This window comes from Danio rerio, chromosome 9, assembly GCF_052040795.2.
Source record: "Danio rerio strain M-AB ecotype USA chromosome 9, GRCz13ab, whole genome shotgun sequence".
Taxonomy (NCBI): Eukaryota; Metazoa; Chordata; class Actinopteri; order Cypriniformes; family Danionidae; genus Danio; species Danio rerio.
In genome coordinates this window covers 30,037,464-30,057,029 of record NC_141029.1, presented here as the reverse complement: position 1 = coordinate 30,057,029, position 19,566 = coordinate 30,037,464, and the positions used below count along the sequence as shown (strand labels likewise).

Genomic DNA, 19,566 nt, shown 5'->3' with positions numbered 1-19,566 from the left:
GTAATGTGACATGAATGGGAAATGCCTCAAAATTGGGCTAGTGGGGGGAGAGAGCATAAAGACCTTGAGGTGAATGCTATGATAAAAAAGTACACAAGAAGTAGGACAAAGTACTGACAGTACAGAGAGCATGTAAGGCATTAAGGACTGCGCTGGTCCACATAAAAAAATGTTGATGAATTTAAAGACAAAAAAAAAAGCAAACAACATTCTACCGTTTAAAAGTATTTGTAGACAACCAGACTGAAAATATTGTACTCGGTTTAAAGCCCCATAAACTGAAATATTACTCCTGGAAGTCTGGATTATTTGACTAAAAAGACTTCAGTTAAATTTTTCAATGCTGCAAAAATGTAATAATAATACTTATATATTATGTAATAATAATAATAATAATAATATATATAAAATTTAATTAATGTGCAGCAAAAACATTGACATGTAAAACTGTGTCAAGCAATAGGATGTTGGGGAAGAATAGAAAGGAATGGAGGCAGAGGCAGGACTGTCACGCTTTGTTTTTCTGCCTGTTGCTCCTGAATGGCAGTAATTAGTCAGTTGGGTAGGGGGAACACAGGGTGGAGAGGGACTCCAGCCTCCCACCAGGAGACAGAAGGGAGAGGGATGTGGGACAGGAGAATAGATGTTCTGAGAGCAACAGAAAAATAAGGGCAGGGGTCATTCCTAAGAAACAGAAGAGTGACAAAAATTCAGCCTCGACAGAGGGGGGTATGAAGAACAGCAAATAGAAAGCAGCATAAGGAGAGAACTGTTTCCAGTTTCCATGGTGTACAGTCATGTCTAAAAGTTTGCAAACAGCATTTCATTTTGAATTAATAACAATTATAGAGGAAGACATTTCTAACTTGTTTTTGTCACATCTTATTCATCATATTCATTTAACTTTAATGGGGAGGAAACAGTTTGTAAAACCCTTAGTTGAAATTAAACATAGTTATTATGAAAATAGTTTAAAACAATGTAAACTAATTTTATGGATTCATTTGATCTAATCTTAAAATCCTGTGTTTTCCTTTGTTTTTGACTGTCTTTTATAATTTAATTCATATCTGTCATCAAAACTGATTATTTTATTAATAAAACTTTTCTTTTATGTAACTTTAATGTAAATGAACTTTTTAATATTACTATTATCCTTAAATAAGATGCCACAAAAAATTGTAAAATAAAACACATTTTTGGTTCTTTTAAAAATAATAAAATAAAATAATAATGCACTAAATAGATAAAGTCTACAAAAGTAATAAATATCTATCATCATTTAGTTTGTACAAATCAAACCAGACTTTACTTATGTCAGTTTGTGAAAATGCTTTAGTTTATTGTATATTTGACAGAAGGTGTGTTTAAGTGAACCTATGGTAAGAATATAATAATTAAAATAATTACAATTACCTTTTTTATTTGTACTTTTATTCCATGGCAGAAAAAACACACAATAAGAGTTTGATAAAGCATCACAAAATAAGCCATGATAATAAATTCACAATACTAAGCACAAGGTTAATGTGATGATGACGCTGAGGTTGCACATACTATAACAGGAACTCCAGGAATGTCAGGGTTGAGAAAGAACGGTGTGAAATACACAGCTTATTCTCAGAGCCTCTCAACCCTCGCTGCCAAATGACACTGGACAGACACTCTTTAGGGTGATAATGTATGCTATAGGTGTGTGTCTGTGTGTGTGTGAAAGTGATGAAGTGATTTATCAGAATCAGATGGAAGCAAGAGGAATGTGTAACATGCAGTGACCTCAAAATGGATGTTAACACTTAAGCCACTCTTAAAAATGCAGGCCTGTCATTGCATTAAAGCCTAACGTGGTGACATTTATTTTCCAGCAAGATTTCATGAGTACTTTGTAAAATAATTGAAAACACGTGTTTGTTTTGTTTTGTTTTGCATAACTGATAAATCAACGCATACACTAGGGCGACAGGGTGGCTCAGTGGTTAGCACTGTTGCTTCACAGCATAAAGGTTGCTGGTTCGAGTTCCAGCTAGATCAGTTGCCGTTTCTGTGTGGAATTTGCATGTTCTCCCTCTTTTTGCGAGGGTTTCCTCCAGGTGCTCCGATTTCCTCCACAATACAAAGACATGCTCTATAGGTCAATTGAATGAAACTAAATTGGTCGTAGTGTATGTGTGTGAATGAGTGTGTATGGATGTTTCCCAGTGCTGGGTTGCAGCTGAAAGGGCATCCACTATGGAAAACATATGCTGCATAAGTTGGCGGTTTATTTCACTAAAGCAACTCCTGATGAATAAAGGGACTAAGCAGAAGGAAAATAAAACAATGGACGCATACACTACCATTCAAATATTTATCAATGACAAAATGTCTTTAAAAAAGCCTCACCAAGGCTGATATTGTGACGTAATTTTGTGAAAATTACTTTCTGTTTGAAAATACTTTAAAATGTAATATTTTCATGTACATGTTGAATTTTCTAGAAAATCTGATCTTCAATGTCACATAATAACTGAGAAGTTCTTTGAATGCTGATTTTATGTTGTTAATGTAAACAAGAGAAATAGTTCTTATTTTTGAACATTAAAACAGCTGTGCTGCTTATTAATTCCTGTATTTTTTGAGAAAGTAAAGTTTAATGTCACACTTTAATTAATCCTTGATTAATTCAACTATCGACCCTCATTAAAAAAAAAACAAAAAAAAAAAAACAAGTACAATCACTTGTCACGATCAAGTGATAAATTATTATTTTACCATTATCAAGGTCAAGGTCAACTTTATTTTTTATAGTACCTTAAAACACCATGAATGTTGACCAAAGTGACAATATATGCTATAGTAAAATTTAAAAAACAAAAATTTATTTAAACTCCAAAAAAAAAAAGGAAAAAAGAAAAAAACTAATTTACATCAACAGGCTAAAAAGACGCAAGTTGACAGATTTTTTAAAAACACAAAGTAGATGAAGCTCTGATTTCCAAAGGTAATGTGTTCCAAAGTTTTACAGCATAGAATGAGAAGGCTCTGTCGCATTTTGTTTTCAAGCAGGATTAAGGAACAATAAGCAAGAGCTGAGCAGAAGACCTAAGGGATCTTTGGGGAGAATACAAACTTAAAAGCTCAGATATAGGCCAGGGGCAAGTCCATGTAGAGCTTTAAATACATACTTCTGGAGAAAGTCTTATTTGTTTTATTTTGGCTAGAATAAAAACAGTTTGGGCGAGGCCGTGGCGCAGTAGATAGTGCTGTCGCCTCACAGCAAGGTCACTGGGTTGCTGGTTTGAACCTCGGCTCAGTTGCCATTTCTGTGTGGAGTTTGCATGTTCTCCCTGCTTTCGCGTGGGTTTCCTCCGGGTGCTACGGTTTCCCCCACAGTCCAAAGACATGCGGTACAGGTGAACTGGGTAGGCTGAATTGACCGTAGTGTATGAGTGTGTGTGTGAATGTTTCCCAGAGATGGGTTGCGGCTGGAAGGGCATCCGCTGCGTAAAAAAACTTGCTAGTCGAGTTGGCAGTTCATTCTGCTGTGGCGACCCCGGATTAATAAAGGGACTAAGCCGACAAGAAAATGAATGAATGAATGAAAAGCAGTTAATTTTAATGGTTTAATTTTTTAAAACCATTTTAATGTCAAAAATATTAGCCCCTTTAAGCTATATGTTATTCAATAGTCTACAGAACAAACCATCGTTATACAATAACTTGCCTAATTACCCTAACCTGCCTAGTTAACCTAGTTAAGCTTTTAAATGTCACTTTAAGCTGTCTAGAAGTGTCTTGAAAAATATCTAGTAAAATATAATTTACTGTCATTATGGCAAAGATAAAATTAATTTAATAATTAATAAATCTGACTTCAACTGTAAGTTGAAACTTCAAACTAAAAAAACTTTAAAATTGTATGCTGATTTTCACATGAAAATGTTCCAAAGCCAGATTTCACATTAAGCTTTGCATGTGTTCCATGTGAATTTTTATGTATTTGCAGATGAGACGCTTATAGTTTCTCTGTAAGGGAAAACTATCTACTGTAAAAAAAATAAAATAAAAAAATAATAATAATAATAATAAAATATATAAATATATATATATATATATATATATATATATATATATATATATATATATATATATATATATATATATTTTTTTTTTTTTTTTTTTTTTTTTTTTTAATGCATTTTTTTGTATTTGGACCCACTTACAGTTACTGACAAATATCTGTGAGTATGACAAATTAAAGAGTCTGTTTTATTCTTTGAAGCAACCGTTATATGTTGACAAAGAACATGAACTGGAACATTTAATTCTGGAATGTCTTTCTTGCTCCTATCATTATAATTCCATTGATTACCTCATACAACAAGCACAAAAATGATGTTGTGTCGGGATACTGTATAGGTGCATTAAAAAAATAGATCCGTTTCAGACAAGAGAGTAATAAACTTACTTGCTGCAAATCTGCCAATGAGTAAAGATGCACATGCTGCAACAGGTATTCTCTGGGGAAGATCCTGCGAAAACAACCAAAACAACATCAGCATGAACATCAATACACTGCAAGTCATAACCGAGCTTCCACATGTCTGTAGAAAAAGAGCTGCATTAGCTTACACACATACATACAAATCTATTTCAGGGGGAATGCATGCATCCCGCCATCTCTTCTCTGTATCCATGACAACATGGGTCCAAATTGCTTGGAAATAGGGGTTAATTCAATTGAATTGGAAAAAGGCTGTAAAATAGGCATTTAAAAGCACTACCCCTTATTATGGGTGAAGTGGGGCGGCTCTGTCTCTCTCTCTCTCCATCTGGCTGGCTATTATGGCCCTCTTCACCTCTCTCCTCCCTTGAGCCTACACTCGCTCTTTCCCTCTCTCATTCACCCACGCCTGCTCACATTACTAACTCAAGGGCCCCGAGAATTATCCAGAAAAGAGAGGACGGGAAAAAGCAACAGGCATACTTTGAGGTGGAGAGAACGAGAGGACGAGTGGTTGAGAAAAGAAAACGAAAAAAAAAAACTTTGAGATATCCAAAGTTATTGATTTCATCTTTAACCACATGAAGATTAAGAGCATAATATCCACAGTCAATGAAACAGAACAAAAACAAACATACTCTAATTAAAAAAAATCTTCATTTAAATTGCATAAAACATTCATTCTGATTCAATGTTGTCAGTGCAGCCACACTGTTTCTTACTACTTGAACAGGACTCTATTTTTTCCCTATTTTTACCACAAAACTCTGGAAAATTGGATCGATTAGGTAGTTTGGCACTGGAAGCCAGTGCATCTTTACTTCTGCCCACTAATAGCTCCTTCACTCCACTTCCTCGGTGGCTTGGGTCCGTCATTAGCAGCCCGTCAGACAGATGTTGAGAATTAAAGACAACCTTGCAAGCCACAAACACAGCCAAGAGACAGGAGAGAGGGAATTTATGGCATGATGACATGGGTGGAAAGCACACTGGGTAGTACTGAGCTATAATGAGGCATTTAGAAGTAAATGTAGCTATTATATTACACACGTGATTTAAAATAGTAGTGATGCATGCAGACCATGCATACATCTAGACTCTCTGGACATCACCTGAAGCCATGTTTCCACTGAAATGTTAAAGTGTTCAGTTTTACCTTGCGTTAGAAAAAAGTTTCACATTTACAAAATGTTTTCAAAATGATCTGTTTAGATATATGTGAAAATGATGAAAAATGCAGTATTATATACATCACGATGCGTTTTCATTGTTGGCTTTAATGTGAACTGAAGTAAATACACACTTTGATGATGAAGAGTTACACTTAAAAATGATATTTGCTGTTTGTTCAAACTACTTATTCAAAATAAGCTAAAACAGCACAATTATTGAGTTTTAATTGCAGCAACGTCATTGGTTTATGTAGAATCCACTTACATTTGTAACCTGTAAAAAGTGAATAAACAAATTATTCTGACTTGTTTCAATTAAATGAATTAAGTTTGACAAAATTTTAGTTTTCAGTAATAAATTAAGTTAGTTTTCTTAGGTGTAACAACTTTTAGTAATTTATTTATGGCAAGTACAAGCATTGTTTGCTATTAACAACATAAAAATTATTATATTATTATTATATTAACAAGGGAAGGAAATTAATTATATTGTACTAAAAGAATTATTATTATATTAGCATGGGAAGAAAAGTATGTATACTGTAATAAAAGTATTAATATTATATTAGCATGGGAAGAAAATTATTTGTACTGTACTGTACGCACTGTTCCAGTTCTAAATAAATTACTATAACTTGTTGCGCCCAAGAACTCTGTCACAAATTAAGTTTGTCAAACTTAATTAATTGAATTGTTACTAGTCAAAGTAATTTGTTTATGTTTTCACTTTTTACAGTGTAAGTTAATTTAATTATTTTATGTTATCCCAACGCAAAACGATTGTGTGGAACCCTGCATTTTTTACAATGTAGCAAACACTCGAGCAGCAACACTAGAACTTGCTCCATTATTTTTGTGTTTTTGTTTGTGTTTGCTTTTAATCTACACTCCCTAAATGCATATGCATGCAAATGACATCATCATTGTCATGGATTCTCATATTGACATTTTCCAAAAACATTAAATTTTAAAAACCAAATTTGCGATTGTAAAAAAAAAAAAAAGATTGTGTAAGGAAACAGCCCAAGCGCATACAAAGTTGACAATTTTTGCATTAAAACGTTGTTGTGTAAATGGCCCTAGATATGCACAAACTCCATTTCATAGAAATGCCATATATAAATAGGATTTAGTCTTTCCTCTTTTTTTGAGCGTGCAATAAAGGAAGTGAATGGAAACGGTGATATTTAATTGTAATCTGTCTGTTATAGCATAACATAGTAAAGTTTGAATCAACTGTTTTCTCTGCTTACTCAAAACACATCCCATAAGTGTTTATGTCAGTTGGCAGAGAGTAGATGGTCCTATTTGCCTGTTTAAATGTATTTGACCATTCAGCATCAATACTATGTGAGCAATCTGGCTGAAAGTGCTTTCTATTGGACGTTTTAGCCCCTTTACCCTCATGTTTAGTACTGTAACCTTGTGGAAAACACATCTTAATAACAGGTGTAAACAGGACCTCAGTCTTCAGCTTTAGGGTTTGTGATGGAGCTCAATTTTTCTCATTTACTGCTGTAATCTCATTGCTGGCTGCAGAGAAGCATGGCAGTACTCCAGAGAGCCCCATTCAGAGTTCATCCCCCAGGCCTCATTAGGCCAAGCCATCATTATGGCGCTAATCTAAGTCTAAACTGAGGAATGGAGGCAGGGGGTGGCATGTTTACTAAGCTGGGGATGAAATCTCTTTTCATTTGTTTATGGAAGGCTTAAGGGTCAATAGACAAGAGTTGCAGCATGTGTCATTAGTACAAATAGAGCTGATGACAGCTGCTTTGTTTTGCATTTGATGTACGACACATCTAAAACGACACTTTGTTAATGTGCTGTCTTATGTTGAATAAATATATGCATTAAGACCCAAAAGAGAGGGTACATTTTCTGTTTTGACAATATTGCACAGTGCTAAGATGATTCCAAGAATTTGTGTCCTTTAAATTCAAAAATAATAAATAATGAGGATGAATAAGGAATATGGATGTTGAACAAGTGGTATGGTTAGTAACTTTGACCCATTTTTTAATATTGCAACCAACTTTGGGAGTTTGAACTTTTTCTCTGCAATAATTTTTACTGAATCAAAATTATATAGGATGGCTAAAGCAGAATTCCCCAACAAATGGCTCTTAAAAACCAGCTTCATTTAGTAAATCAGATATAAACATAGTGAAAATTGTGGCCCAAATCCTGAACTGTTTTGTGTGTGTACAGAACACAACTCTATAGCCTTTCATTGTTTGATATACACTATTTTTGACATGAGTGATATTATAGCAAACAAAAACTTATATAGCTTCAATTTGACTATATAATTAACTAAACCACCATCTACAGGGTCACTGTATATAGTGAATGTTTAGAAAGATGCTTTACAGAGCTTGCACTTTAAGTGTTGGCATGTCCACCTATTATTAATTAAGCATGTGTTAATCAATTCAGTTCTGAAGTTAATAATATAGTCAGGTGCAGCCTGTCATATTTAGAAATATGCTGTATTTGTTTCATAGAAAACACTCTTCTTATGGTTCTGTCCCATTGGCTGTTTTATAGTAAAAACTTAACATAATCTCTGCAATTTATCACACAGCAGAGGGTTGTAGTTGTTTATTTTATTTTTTATTGCCATGCCAGAGTCTATATTGCTTTTTAAAGCATTTTACTGCTGTTAAAACCAGGACACTCCAATAAAATATTTTTGGGTGAAAAGGGGTTTTGCAAAACATACATAAACACACAGCAGAGAGTCACGTATTCCATAAGAGACACATTTAAACTAGGACTGCACAATATCGGAAAAAATCAAACTTTTTTTTTTATTCTGAGATATTCATATATATATATATATATATATATATATATATATATATATATATACATATACATATATATATATATATATATATATATATATATATATATATATATATATATATATATATATATATATATATATATATATATATATATATATATATATATATACACACACACTTGAATAAGTATTTGGAAAGAATTAATAATTTTTGATTGATTGGGATGATTATGATTCTGTGGAGAATTGCATTTGCAATAAATATAATAAACAACCTACAAGATGAATAAATTAAACAAAAAAGATAAACTAAATAAACAGCATTTTTTTTCAAGGAGTCTAACAGTATTCTGGTATATACAGTAATTGAATAATTAAATGTAAAATAACACTGCACTGTCTTCGTTGTATAAACAATTCAATAACATTTATCGTTCTTCATTTTTTGAAGTTACAAATGGTACAATTTCATGTGCTTTTAAAATCCTCATGCCTCAAAAAACACATGCAAATGATCAATTATAATCTAGACTCAGCATCGCATATTCAGCAATGTGACTATTGTGAATAATCACATTGCAATATTAATGTTGAAACGATATATTGTGCAGCCCTAATTTAGACAGTTAGTAAGTCATTTTTTTATGACTTAATTTTGTTGAATGTAAAATGATAAAATGTACGTACACAGAACAAGATTAAGCACTAAAATGTGAACTAACGAACAAAATTTATGCTGTATGTAATGAACATGACCACCGTTAAATAAAGTCAAGAAAGTCAACACTGCTGGCTGTTGTTGCATTTTTGCTGAAATTCTTACAATTTGGCAGCTTTAATATAATGAATATCTTTTTTTTTTTCAAACACTTCTTCACATTCATAATCCTAAATCATTTTTTTAAATTCATTTTTTTTCTACATTTTAATAATAAAGACGAAGAAGAAAAAAAATTGAACAAAGAATTTTCCACTCAAGTGTTTACAGATTGCTCCTGACAGGTTTGCAGCCAGAAAAGCATGAGCTCCTAATAAAGAGTCTGGAAACCACAGAGCTCAAAGCTTTACATACCCGCAAATCTGATATAACAAGTGAGGTATTACTGAACATCTTAGGAAGGCTGACAAAGAAAAGATATTGCATTGACAGGATTCCACGGGCTAATGCGCTATCTTCAGTATGACAAGATGAAATCCTAACTTAATCCCGGCGGATGTGTTGTTACACTGATTTGTCTGCCTTTGTCAAGCTTGTTCAAGTCAGGACGGAGTGTGAAAAGAAACCTGTGTCTCTAAGGGTGTTCATTTGCTCTGGTCATGGGGATAGTCTATCTTCCCGCTTTCTACCTTCTCAAGCCTAAATACATCTCTGCTTTTGGCAGAGCTCCATGTCTAAATCTTTTGTCCTTTCTAAGAGTAAATACAAATGAGTGTTTGCAGTGGTGGTAACCAGGAGATATCAGCCTTGTTGTCAAAGAAAAGAATGCCAAATGCAGTCACCACAATCAGAGGCTGGCATGTACACAAGCAAGAGACTTTTTGTGGATGTTGCTCTATTCTCTCATCTGCCTGTGGATAGGGGCTCTTTTATGGCAGAGGAATTTTAGGGAATGTGATTAATCAAAGGGTTAGGGCGTTATGGTGTGGGGGTGCATGATTTCAATCTAAATTTATTCTATGTAACAAATAAATAAAGTTTGATTAGGACCAAAATAACTTTTTAAACATCTTAAAATGTGAGTAAAATCACCTGTTTTGTCATCATTTGAGACATTACACTTGAGAATCATTTAAATACTAGTTCTAAAGTGACGATTGTGAAGTAGCAATAGTTTCTGCTGTTCTGACCAGCTGCAAATGTAAAAGCTGGAAGTAAGTAGTTCCTTGTACAAAAGGTATATGACAATATAACAAGGCAATATAACATGAGTAGCAGTGCGATATGGCTGTATATCAGCACTGCTGGGGCACTAAGCACAATATATGGCTGGTCATAGACATATCGCTCTGCTACTCATGTGATATTGCTCATTTATGCTGAGCTCTATGTATAAGCACACTCACAGATCTCGGTTTAAAATTTATATGTTCTATACAATGCTTTACAATAATACACTTCTGTACATGCATTTGATTAATCAGTATACCAAAGCCAATTCTGCAACTAATTTAAAGCAAAAAATGTATGATCAGTCCAAAACATATTGTTAAAAAATATTAAGTTTTGCAATAACTTGTTTAAATTTAGATGCATTTTCTTTCTATTCCTACAGATGTTGGGTGACCAAACTCTTATTTTAATGTACAGTACATAACTGTTCAATAAAAAATGCATCAAAATATATTGCCTATATTCACTGAAAAATAAATAAAAATATTCATTTTGAAAAGGGGGTGTTATAATTTTAGTTCCTTCGTATAATTAGGACTTCCGAGTGTACTGCCTCTTCATGTTGATTTGTAAGAATGTCTCCTCAACTGTAAGTCACTTTGGATAAAAGCGTCTGCCAAATGACTGAATGTAAATTTTTATGTCAAATTTACTAATTTAAAAGTTTTTCACGTTTCAATGGGACGGGACAGTGAAGAGTATAGACCAGTGTTAATTTAAACAGAAAATTTTGATTTAGTTTTAGTCTATAGTTTCAACTTTTGTTCAAGTCAAATACTAGTCTTCTGAATCATTTAAGTTTTAATCTATTTCTAGTTAACTAAATTTGATAAGATTTTTGTCAAATTAATCTACTCTAGATTTAGTTGACTAAAATATATTTGGTTTTATTTAAGTGTAATTTCAAGCATTCACACTTAGATAATACTCAACTATATAAGCAGGTTTGGCATGCTGTGCCGGTAGAGAACCCTGAGCTTAGAGATAGATGGACCCAGGGTTACCGCCTGGTTAATAAGCATTAGGAGGGATACAAGATCAGGCATTTCTTGAGAGCCCCCCTTCCCCCCATGTCACTTCTTACCTATACTTTGGTTAATAAGGTGCTTCTATAAGAATCAATTCAGTATGTATGTGTTGCTTGTGACTGTTATTACAATTCGCTTATGTACATGTTTTTACACTGTGGGAGAAAACTCGAGTACCCGGGGAAAACTGACGCAAACACAGGGAGAACATGCAAACTACACGCAGAGACTACCGACTGGCTCAATTAGAACTTGAACCTTTGGTCCTCACACTGCGAGGCATCAGCGCCAGCCACTGAGCAGTCGTGACGACAGAGGAGGGAGAAGGGAAGGATAGAGAGGGAGTTTTCTAAAATGAAGATAGGGAATGAAGTTTAGGCAAGATATTTATAGTAATTTTGAAATGACCCGATAGGCTAGCTAATGATTAGCGATAAGGACCAGCTGTAATTAATCATACCACATGCTCCTCTCAAAATTAGTTTGTTAAACTTCACTTAATTACAATATTGTATACATTTATTTATACAAAATATTCTAAATTAAAATTAAATAAAACAGTCTCATTTAAATATAGAGTATAACTTTTCTATTGAAGACTAAAAATTAGATATGTTTATTTATATCATAAGTAATGTGAAATTATGTGTCAGTAATCAATATGCATGTAGGAATAGTAGCCATCTGAAAATGCAAGATTTTGTAAGCTATATTAGTTTGTTAGTTAATTATTTAGCAAACCCTTTATTGTAATGTGGGAAACTACTAACTTTTTAACCAGTATGTTAAACAGTTTCAAGGCATTAACGGTAAATATTTAACACTTGTTTGTTGTGTAAATTATGACCAACATTTTTCATCAATGAAATTAACAGTGACAGGAAAGCATGGGAAGCAGACTGCGAGGGAATGTACTGGACAAAAACATTGAACTGAGAATCTAATTTGAGTTACATTGAGCACCATAGTGCTTTCTGTCGACTCACTAGCCATGAGGCTATTGGCGTCAACAGAATCACACTATTTTCTTTATATTTTATGTTTATGAATCACTAAAATATCTGGCTTTCTATATAATAGTCATTAATTTAAGAACGGATCATGCTGGGTGTTTTGTTGTATGTTTCACACTGTGGCTCCAGTAGCTGTGCTAAAGTAAAGCCAATCAAAACTGGTTGCCCCACCCAGGACACGTGAAAAAAAACAAATGAAAAGTGCAGACTAAGGTAGTAAGTGTGTCTGGATGGCCCTGTGGATCAGTGAGGTGCATTAGATCAAGCTGAACAGTGTGGATAGTGACAGCTCTCTCCCTTTCTCTCTACACCCTAGTGTAAACACTCACGGAGCTCTTCAGAACCACAGAGAAGCGTCCAGGCTGGCCGATGAATGGCTAAGGTAATATTTTAGCGCCACCGCCCTCATCAATCCTACACTGTTTAGAAAAGCAAAGCATTAGCCTGATGCCTGCTAATAGCCTGGCCGTAAACATTAGCCCTCGAGAACTGCCTCCTGCTAGGGTCACCTCTGCAGTGCCCCGTAAACACAGCGACTCAGATAAAGTCAGCCCTCAGAAGGCAGCTGGGACCGCTCCAAAAAGATGAACCTTCGAGAGGATACTCAGTTCAAGCTGAGGTTCCCTTTGCTAGAGCCCTCATGTGTGCACTTCAAACGGCCATCCCGCTTCTACGTCACCATGGAGTTCAAAGGAGCCAATACATAGGAAAGACTACTGGCCCATTCAATAATTCAGTGATTCAAACAACAAACAGTGTTCTCAATGTGCAGCTAAGAGTGCATTAGCAACGCCATTAAGTCAACATCTGAAGTTTGTTTATTTATTTATTTTTGAATGTGTTTTTGCCATGGCATACCTGATTTTAATAACAAAAAGGAATAAGATGGAATATTTTTCACCATGAAAAGAGCTCATTGTTAGCCTGGGGATGGGTTTCATGGGCACTGAGAGAGAACAATCCTGCAGAGCCATCTTAGAAAAAAAATAATACATTTATAGATAATTCTATACATATAATTCTTTCTAAGAGGGTTCTGCAGACAAGGACGGGACACTCTCTCTTTTTGTATATATCTTGAGATGAACTTGGGCTGAACGATATTGGGAATAATCGACATTGCAGTTTTATTTTAATTTTTCTACAATATATATTGTAATATTGAGCATAATTTCCTCAGATAAAATGAAATGGTATAATTGTACACAATTCATAATTTCAGATACATTTTGCAGGGGTGAGCATCAGCATAAAATAAATTAACCAATCCCTAGCATTGACATGAAAAGACAAAATAAAAATAAAATACAAACTTGTTTTTGAATTTGGCAGTCTAGCAATATTGAGATACACTAATTGAATAACCAAATTTAAAATTTAGCCGTTATCGTATACTAGCATAAACACACTTAATCATCCTTGAATTTACAAACAAAATATTACTAAGCTTGAATGCTTTAAATGGATTTGAAATGCTTACACGGTCACAGGTCCTAAAAACACACAAATGATAAACATTTTAGTAATTTTATGGTTAAACTTTGCAATGACTTTGCAATGAGCTTGTTCAACTGTGACCCCTGGTCAACCATAATACCAGTTCAACATTCATGTGAATTCAACATTGATCATGCAATGTGACAATAGTATTATGTGCGAATACGCACATTGCAATATCAATGCTGAAATGATATATTGTGCAGACCTACCTAGAAAATTAATCAAATAGCTATAGCTTAACAATGTTATTTTTTTATACAGTAAAGATTATATACATGTTGCAATGTTATATTTGATTTTATCACTCTGTGATAATTTCTCTCACATTTCTGTACCTGAAAACCTCTTACTGTAGTTACCAGATGCTGGAATAATTAATCAATTCCATGTGTGTTTAATAAAAAAGGTCAGAAGAGGTTTTTCTTCAATGTCAAAAATATTAGTAATTTATTGAATAAAAATGAATAATTCGATTCACAGAATTCTGTTATCCTCAATGCAAAGCAAAGATTACATTCTGAAGGTGCACAACCAATTTCATTTTCTGATTTTAACTTTTATAGATAACCGATATTGCCGGTGGAGTTTAGTGGAATTTGTCACTTGTTAATCATTCTCCAGTCCTCTATTGGCCACACATACATCCTCCTTTTCTACTGAATCTCGCATAAGTTTCAACAGATTTCTGCTGAAAGGATGTTTAGCTGCAGAGCTCAAGTTAATTTTAGACAATCAGGCCTTTGCATTTCTATCAGCTTACTTCTGCAAAAATGCTTCATTAGTATGCAAAGCACATTACACTCTACAGAAGTTCAGTTACTATATCACCTTTAAGCAATACAAATACAATTGTTTAATGAAAAGAAAAAGAGACAAAAATATGTTTAAAATATATTCAATTTTCCCAACACTAAAAAACAGTGTTTATTTTAGTAGCACCTTTGCTATATTGTATCCACTTGAGCTTTTTCTTTTTTTCTTTTTCTTTGACAGTTTTTTTTTACCAAACACATATGCCAAATCTAACTGAAACCGCAACATGAAAAATGAACCATGACCTGTTTTGTTGAACTCTTAATTTACATTCACACACATTCAATTAAACTAATATTTAAAATTCCATTAGACTAACACACACATAATTTTGTTGTTGTTGATATTTTAACTCTGCAAGGCATTTTGCAGTAGTTCTGTACTGTTATATAGTAGACGCTTCGAGGGTGAATGAAAGGTCACAATCTACAGTACATTTTTTTATCTTTTTAGGAAATCGGCCACTTAACCCAAAATCCAGTGATCCTTCTCTGCAGATTAACTGTTAATATAAAAAGGAGGTAAGCCATTTGTTGGACAAAAAGCTTCTGGTAGCTTTCCATTATGTGATATTTCATGACAGAGCTGTACATGCTTTCGTCCCTCATGGTGTGAATGTTTAATGCTTCTTAGCGCAATCCCGGTCTGCACACTGACCCTTAAAAGAGCATGAAGCATTCATCACACAGACAAGCCTTTTAGTGCGGAAAACTCTGCATAAACACAGCTTCTTCACATTCCCGCTGAACCTGGTCCTTAGGAGTAAACTTAAGACATTCTTAAGAATCTTATTCGCAGCAACTACCATTCTTTAATATAGCACTCAAAAACTACATGCAACTGTAAATACATAAAGTATGTCTATACTACAACTAAGCTGCTGTACACATTGGTAAAGCAACAAACCAGATGCAACCAGCAGACAAGCACTGTTTTATGTGCCTTGCAAGACTTCACAAATATTTATCACTGTAATGTACCCTACATCAAATGGAGAGTGCAGATGTTACTATCATGACTATAGTGTAGCCATTACTTGTAGGAATTTATTATTGAAACAAAATAAATAGTTTCAGAATTTATCCACTTCCAGTACTAAATAACAAACGGGGACAACGAGTATAGAGGGGAAAATGATGTATGACTGTGAGCCTAAATCAAACGCTACTATTGGAATTAGTGACACAACTAGGAAATATTTATACACTCCAGCTCTGATATAAATTTCTGAACTTGAGCTTATCTTACTGCCTCCGCCAACTGTTTTGATGTCACTAACAACAAAATAATCTCTCATATGGGTTGTTAAAATGGAAGAACCACATGTATGGTTATAGGCAGACTCCCACAGCTTTATTTATTTATTTTTTTAGTCTGCACATGATTCAAGTAATTGCATCTTACTTTTAAAAGGGATGAAAAAATGCATTTTATATTGCATTCCATATTTCTTCCCGACAACTCTACAAGTACTGTATATAAGCCTTCATGGATCACTAAGGCTTGAGTTGTTTTGAGTAGAAGTTTAAAGGTCCCATGAAGTGCTTTGAAATGTGCATTTTATATTCCATATTTGACATATTTTCAACTGAAAAAAAGAGAGGGTGGGACAGAGCTCCTACCCTATATAAAAAAAAACAGTCAATGTTGTTTTTTTATCACAGCTCTGCCTGTAAGAGTGGTTGAGCTAAAGCACATTAAATAAAAAGCAAATAAGAAGCATCTTGAAGGGGGTGGAGCATGACATATTTTAGAGAGCACGTGATTGGTCTAGATTTGATAGGAAACTGAAGTATGAGGTGATGTAAAAATATTCCATTTAGGTGAAAGTGACAAACTGCAAGCTTTGGTTGTTTATATCAGTTTTATATTATCTACATGAGAATTTAGTCACTGCTTTAGACCACACTACCTAATAGATATCCTTAAAGGCATGCTCACACTAGGTACAGTTGCCTTGAACCATGCCGAAGTGCAGTTTTTAATTCAATTCAATTCAGGTTTATTTCTGCATCGCTTTCACAGTGTAGATTGTGTCAATCAGATTAACATAGAAGTTCTAGTAAATTGAAACTGTCAGTCTAGTTTTCAGAGTGCTTTTAATGTCACTGCTGGAAGCACAATCACTAAAGAGCAAATCCATGGACGTGCAGCTCCACAAGTCCCAAACCAAGCAAGCCAGTGGCGTGAAACAAACTTCACCAATTGACGAAAGTGAAGGAAAAAACCATGTCCCCCTCCCCTCTCCCCCGATGGCCTGTACTCACACTGGATTTTCCCTTTCGAACCGGAGCATGTTTACGTCATTAATGATGCGACTGTTCAGTTTAACAGAAGAGAAGTGCTCTCACATATTAGGAAGTTTTATTGTGCTGCACATATTAGGAAGTTTGCTTAAGTTATGATACTATGCCAGTTCGCGTTTATTGAAAAGAAAGAATGCTTAACAATTCCATATGAAACAGTCCCTTAAATGTGATTCTGTGTCTTCAGTTTTAGGCTCAGGTGAGTTTTGCACTCACACTACAAAGGTACCACACCAAAGCCTAACCGAACCTTGCTTCAAACACCTGGCATACCTCTTCCAACCGGGCCAGGGCCAGCCAACTGAACTGGGCCTGATTCGGAGCACATAGTGTGAGTGCACCCTTTAACTAGCATCTAAAAATGTTTATTTTATTTTCACGAGACCTTTCAAGTAAGTTTCCAGACAAAAAGTAAGAAATCATTTGTTTTTGAAAAATTTGTGCAATAAAAAATACATAGAAAATTAAACTAACAAATAATAAAAAAAAAAAAAACAGAATAGGGCTACAAGTAAAAGATTACCGATTAGGACCCAATAATCCAACACACTGATCCATTTTGGGATGGCTCACCTGCGCCTCAGATCTTCTGCAACTGTGGCCCGGCAGCTGAAGAGATAGGCCCTGAGAGACTGGAGTTGCTGTCTCAGTTTGAGAACAGCCGCCAACGGCTCACAATGCTCATACAGACACGGGTTCAACTGCTGGACATCCAGTAGAGGCTCCTCATAAACAAACTCCAGAAACTCCTTTGCTTGTTTCGACACCTGAGCCACAGAAGCAGTGTTATCATCACGCACCAAAACTACTCTCACTTAACTCTTTTTTGTTGTTGTTGTTTGATTTAGTTGATTGGTGCAAAAACAGATTTCTGGACTCATCAAGCTACATTACACTGTCAATCAATGTAATGATTATTTGAGTATCTGATTAGAATCTAAATGACAGATTGTCCAAACCACCACCTTTTCAGATCTGAACTGTGTGTCCTATGGTGCTCTTTGGTTTTTTTTGGAATAAGTTTCATTGGTATGCCTACGGTAAAAACAACAACAGCAGGAACAAGGATTGCAATACAGATGTATGTGAACATGACAACATGTTTCCGTTGTGCTGGATTATTATGTTTTATGAGGAAACAGCAAAAACAAAAGAAGCTGATATGAACAGCCACTTTCAGTCATCGAATTCAGGATGTATTACACTGCATTTATTAGACTTTGTTTACGCAACAACAATGTAGTCAAAAACAGCAATGTATTTTTTTTGTTAGTTTTGGAAAAGCTTCACTTTTACATAACTAGGGATGTCCAGATCCGATCATGTGATTGGAGATTAAGCCCAATCTCGCAGTTTCAGACTCAAACGGAATCAGACGTTACCTCCCAATTAGAACTTTAAATATATTAACATTATTTTATAACACATCAATACAATAACGATGAGGTGGCACAGAGTTAGACTTCTTTCTTGACTGACACACAGAAACAACAACGCGTGCGGCATGACATCACTTTGTTGCAGAGATGCTATTGGTTAAATGCCGGCAAAGTAAAACACGAAAGCGCGAGTATGTCTGCGGTCTGGAGATATTATAAAGTTGATGACGACAACATTGCTATAGCAAACTGTGAGATATGTAAACCTGGGATTGCCTGCTGGGTATTTTAAGTTAAGGTGCTTTTTGTTTTTATATTAGATTTTTTTTAATACTTACTGTTGCACTAAAGTCCAAAAGTGAAGAATTTATGTTATGCATTACTTGATTGTTCAAGCTACATCACAGAAGTGCTCTGTTTGTTAATAGAGTTGTTGAATGTTAAAATAAGGTGAATTAAATGAAGAAATAAGGAACATCCTGGATCTGTTTTTTCACTCTTCTTTATACTTTTTATGTGTTATAGAAGTATCGGATCGGGTTTCGATATCGGTAGATACTCAAAATCAAATGACTCAGACTTGAGGGCAAAAAACCTGATCGGGACACCTCTATACATACACCTGTATTGTATGCCAGGCCAGAATTTAGCGATCTCATCTTATTAAATACTGTAGGGAATTGACTATGTACCATTGATGGTTCAGTGCTCGAGTAAGACTTGATATGTGCACGTGTTTGGTTGTGATATAAAGCAAATCCATATTTTACTATTTAGTTTACTATCTAACTTTACTATTTAGTTAGGAAACACTTGAGCACTACTATGATACCGGCATCGTTGTGCATGTTTTGAATCTACACTCCCCTAGATGTCAACTATGCACATGCATGATGCTATCAATTTCATTTATCTATTTATTTTCCTTCAACTTAGTGCCTTATTTATCAAGTGACGCCATAGCAGAATGAACCGGCAACTATTTCAGCATATGTTTTACGCATCGGATGTCCTTCCATCCACAATCATTTTCAAAGAGAGTGTTTTTGCTTGAACAGAAATGACAATGCCAACATTTTCAAAACTGAAATTCGTTTTTTAAATTTATATGAACACAAAGTTGACGTGTAAACAAAGTAAACATTTTTAGTTTCAGTAAACCAAAACTA

The 19,566-nt window shown here is 34.5% G+C and overlaps 1 protein-coding gene across 7 annotated transcripts in view; it reads right to left on the bottom strand.

Moving 5' to 3' along the window:
* Positions 1-19,566, bottom strand: part of plekhm3 (pleckstrin homology domain containing M3) — a 63,765-nt gene that overhangs the window by 17,620 nt on the left and 26,579 nt on the right. For 4 of the 7 annotated variants that reach the window (XR_015499495.1, XR_015499497.1, XR_015499496.1 and 1 more), the window contains exons 5-7: positions 17,984-18,053; positions 17,592-17,785; positions 4,448-4,511 (exon numbers count right to left, since the gene is read on the bottom strand). Coding sequence is in view for 1 of the 7 variants with exons in the window: in XM_087267960.1 (XP_087124086.1) it covers positions 4,448-4,511; positions 17,592-17,785 (258 nt within the window). In the remaining 6 variants the exon portion in view is untranslated. The remainder of the gene's footprint in view (positions 1-4,447; positions 4,512-17,591; positions 17,786-17,983; positions 18,054-19,566) is intronic. The other 3 variants (XR_015499493.1, XR_015499494.1, XM_087267960.1) reach the window with 1 other exon arrangement.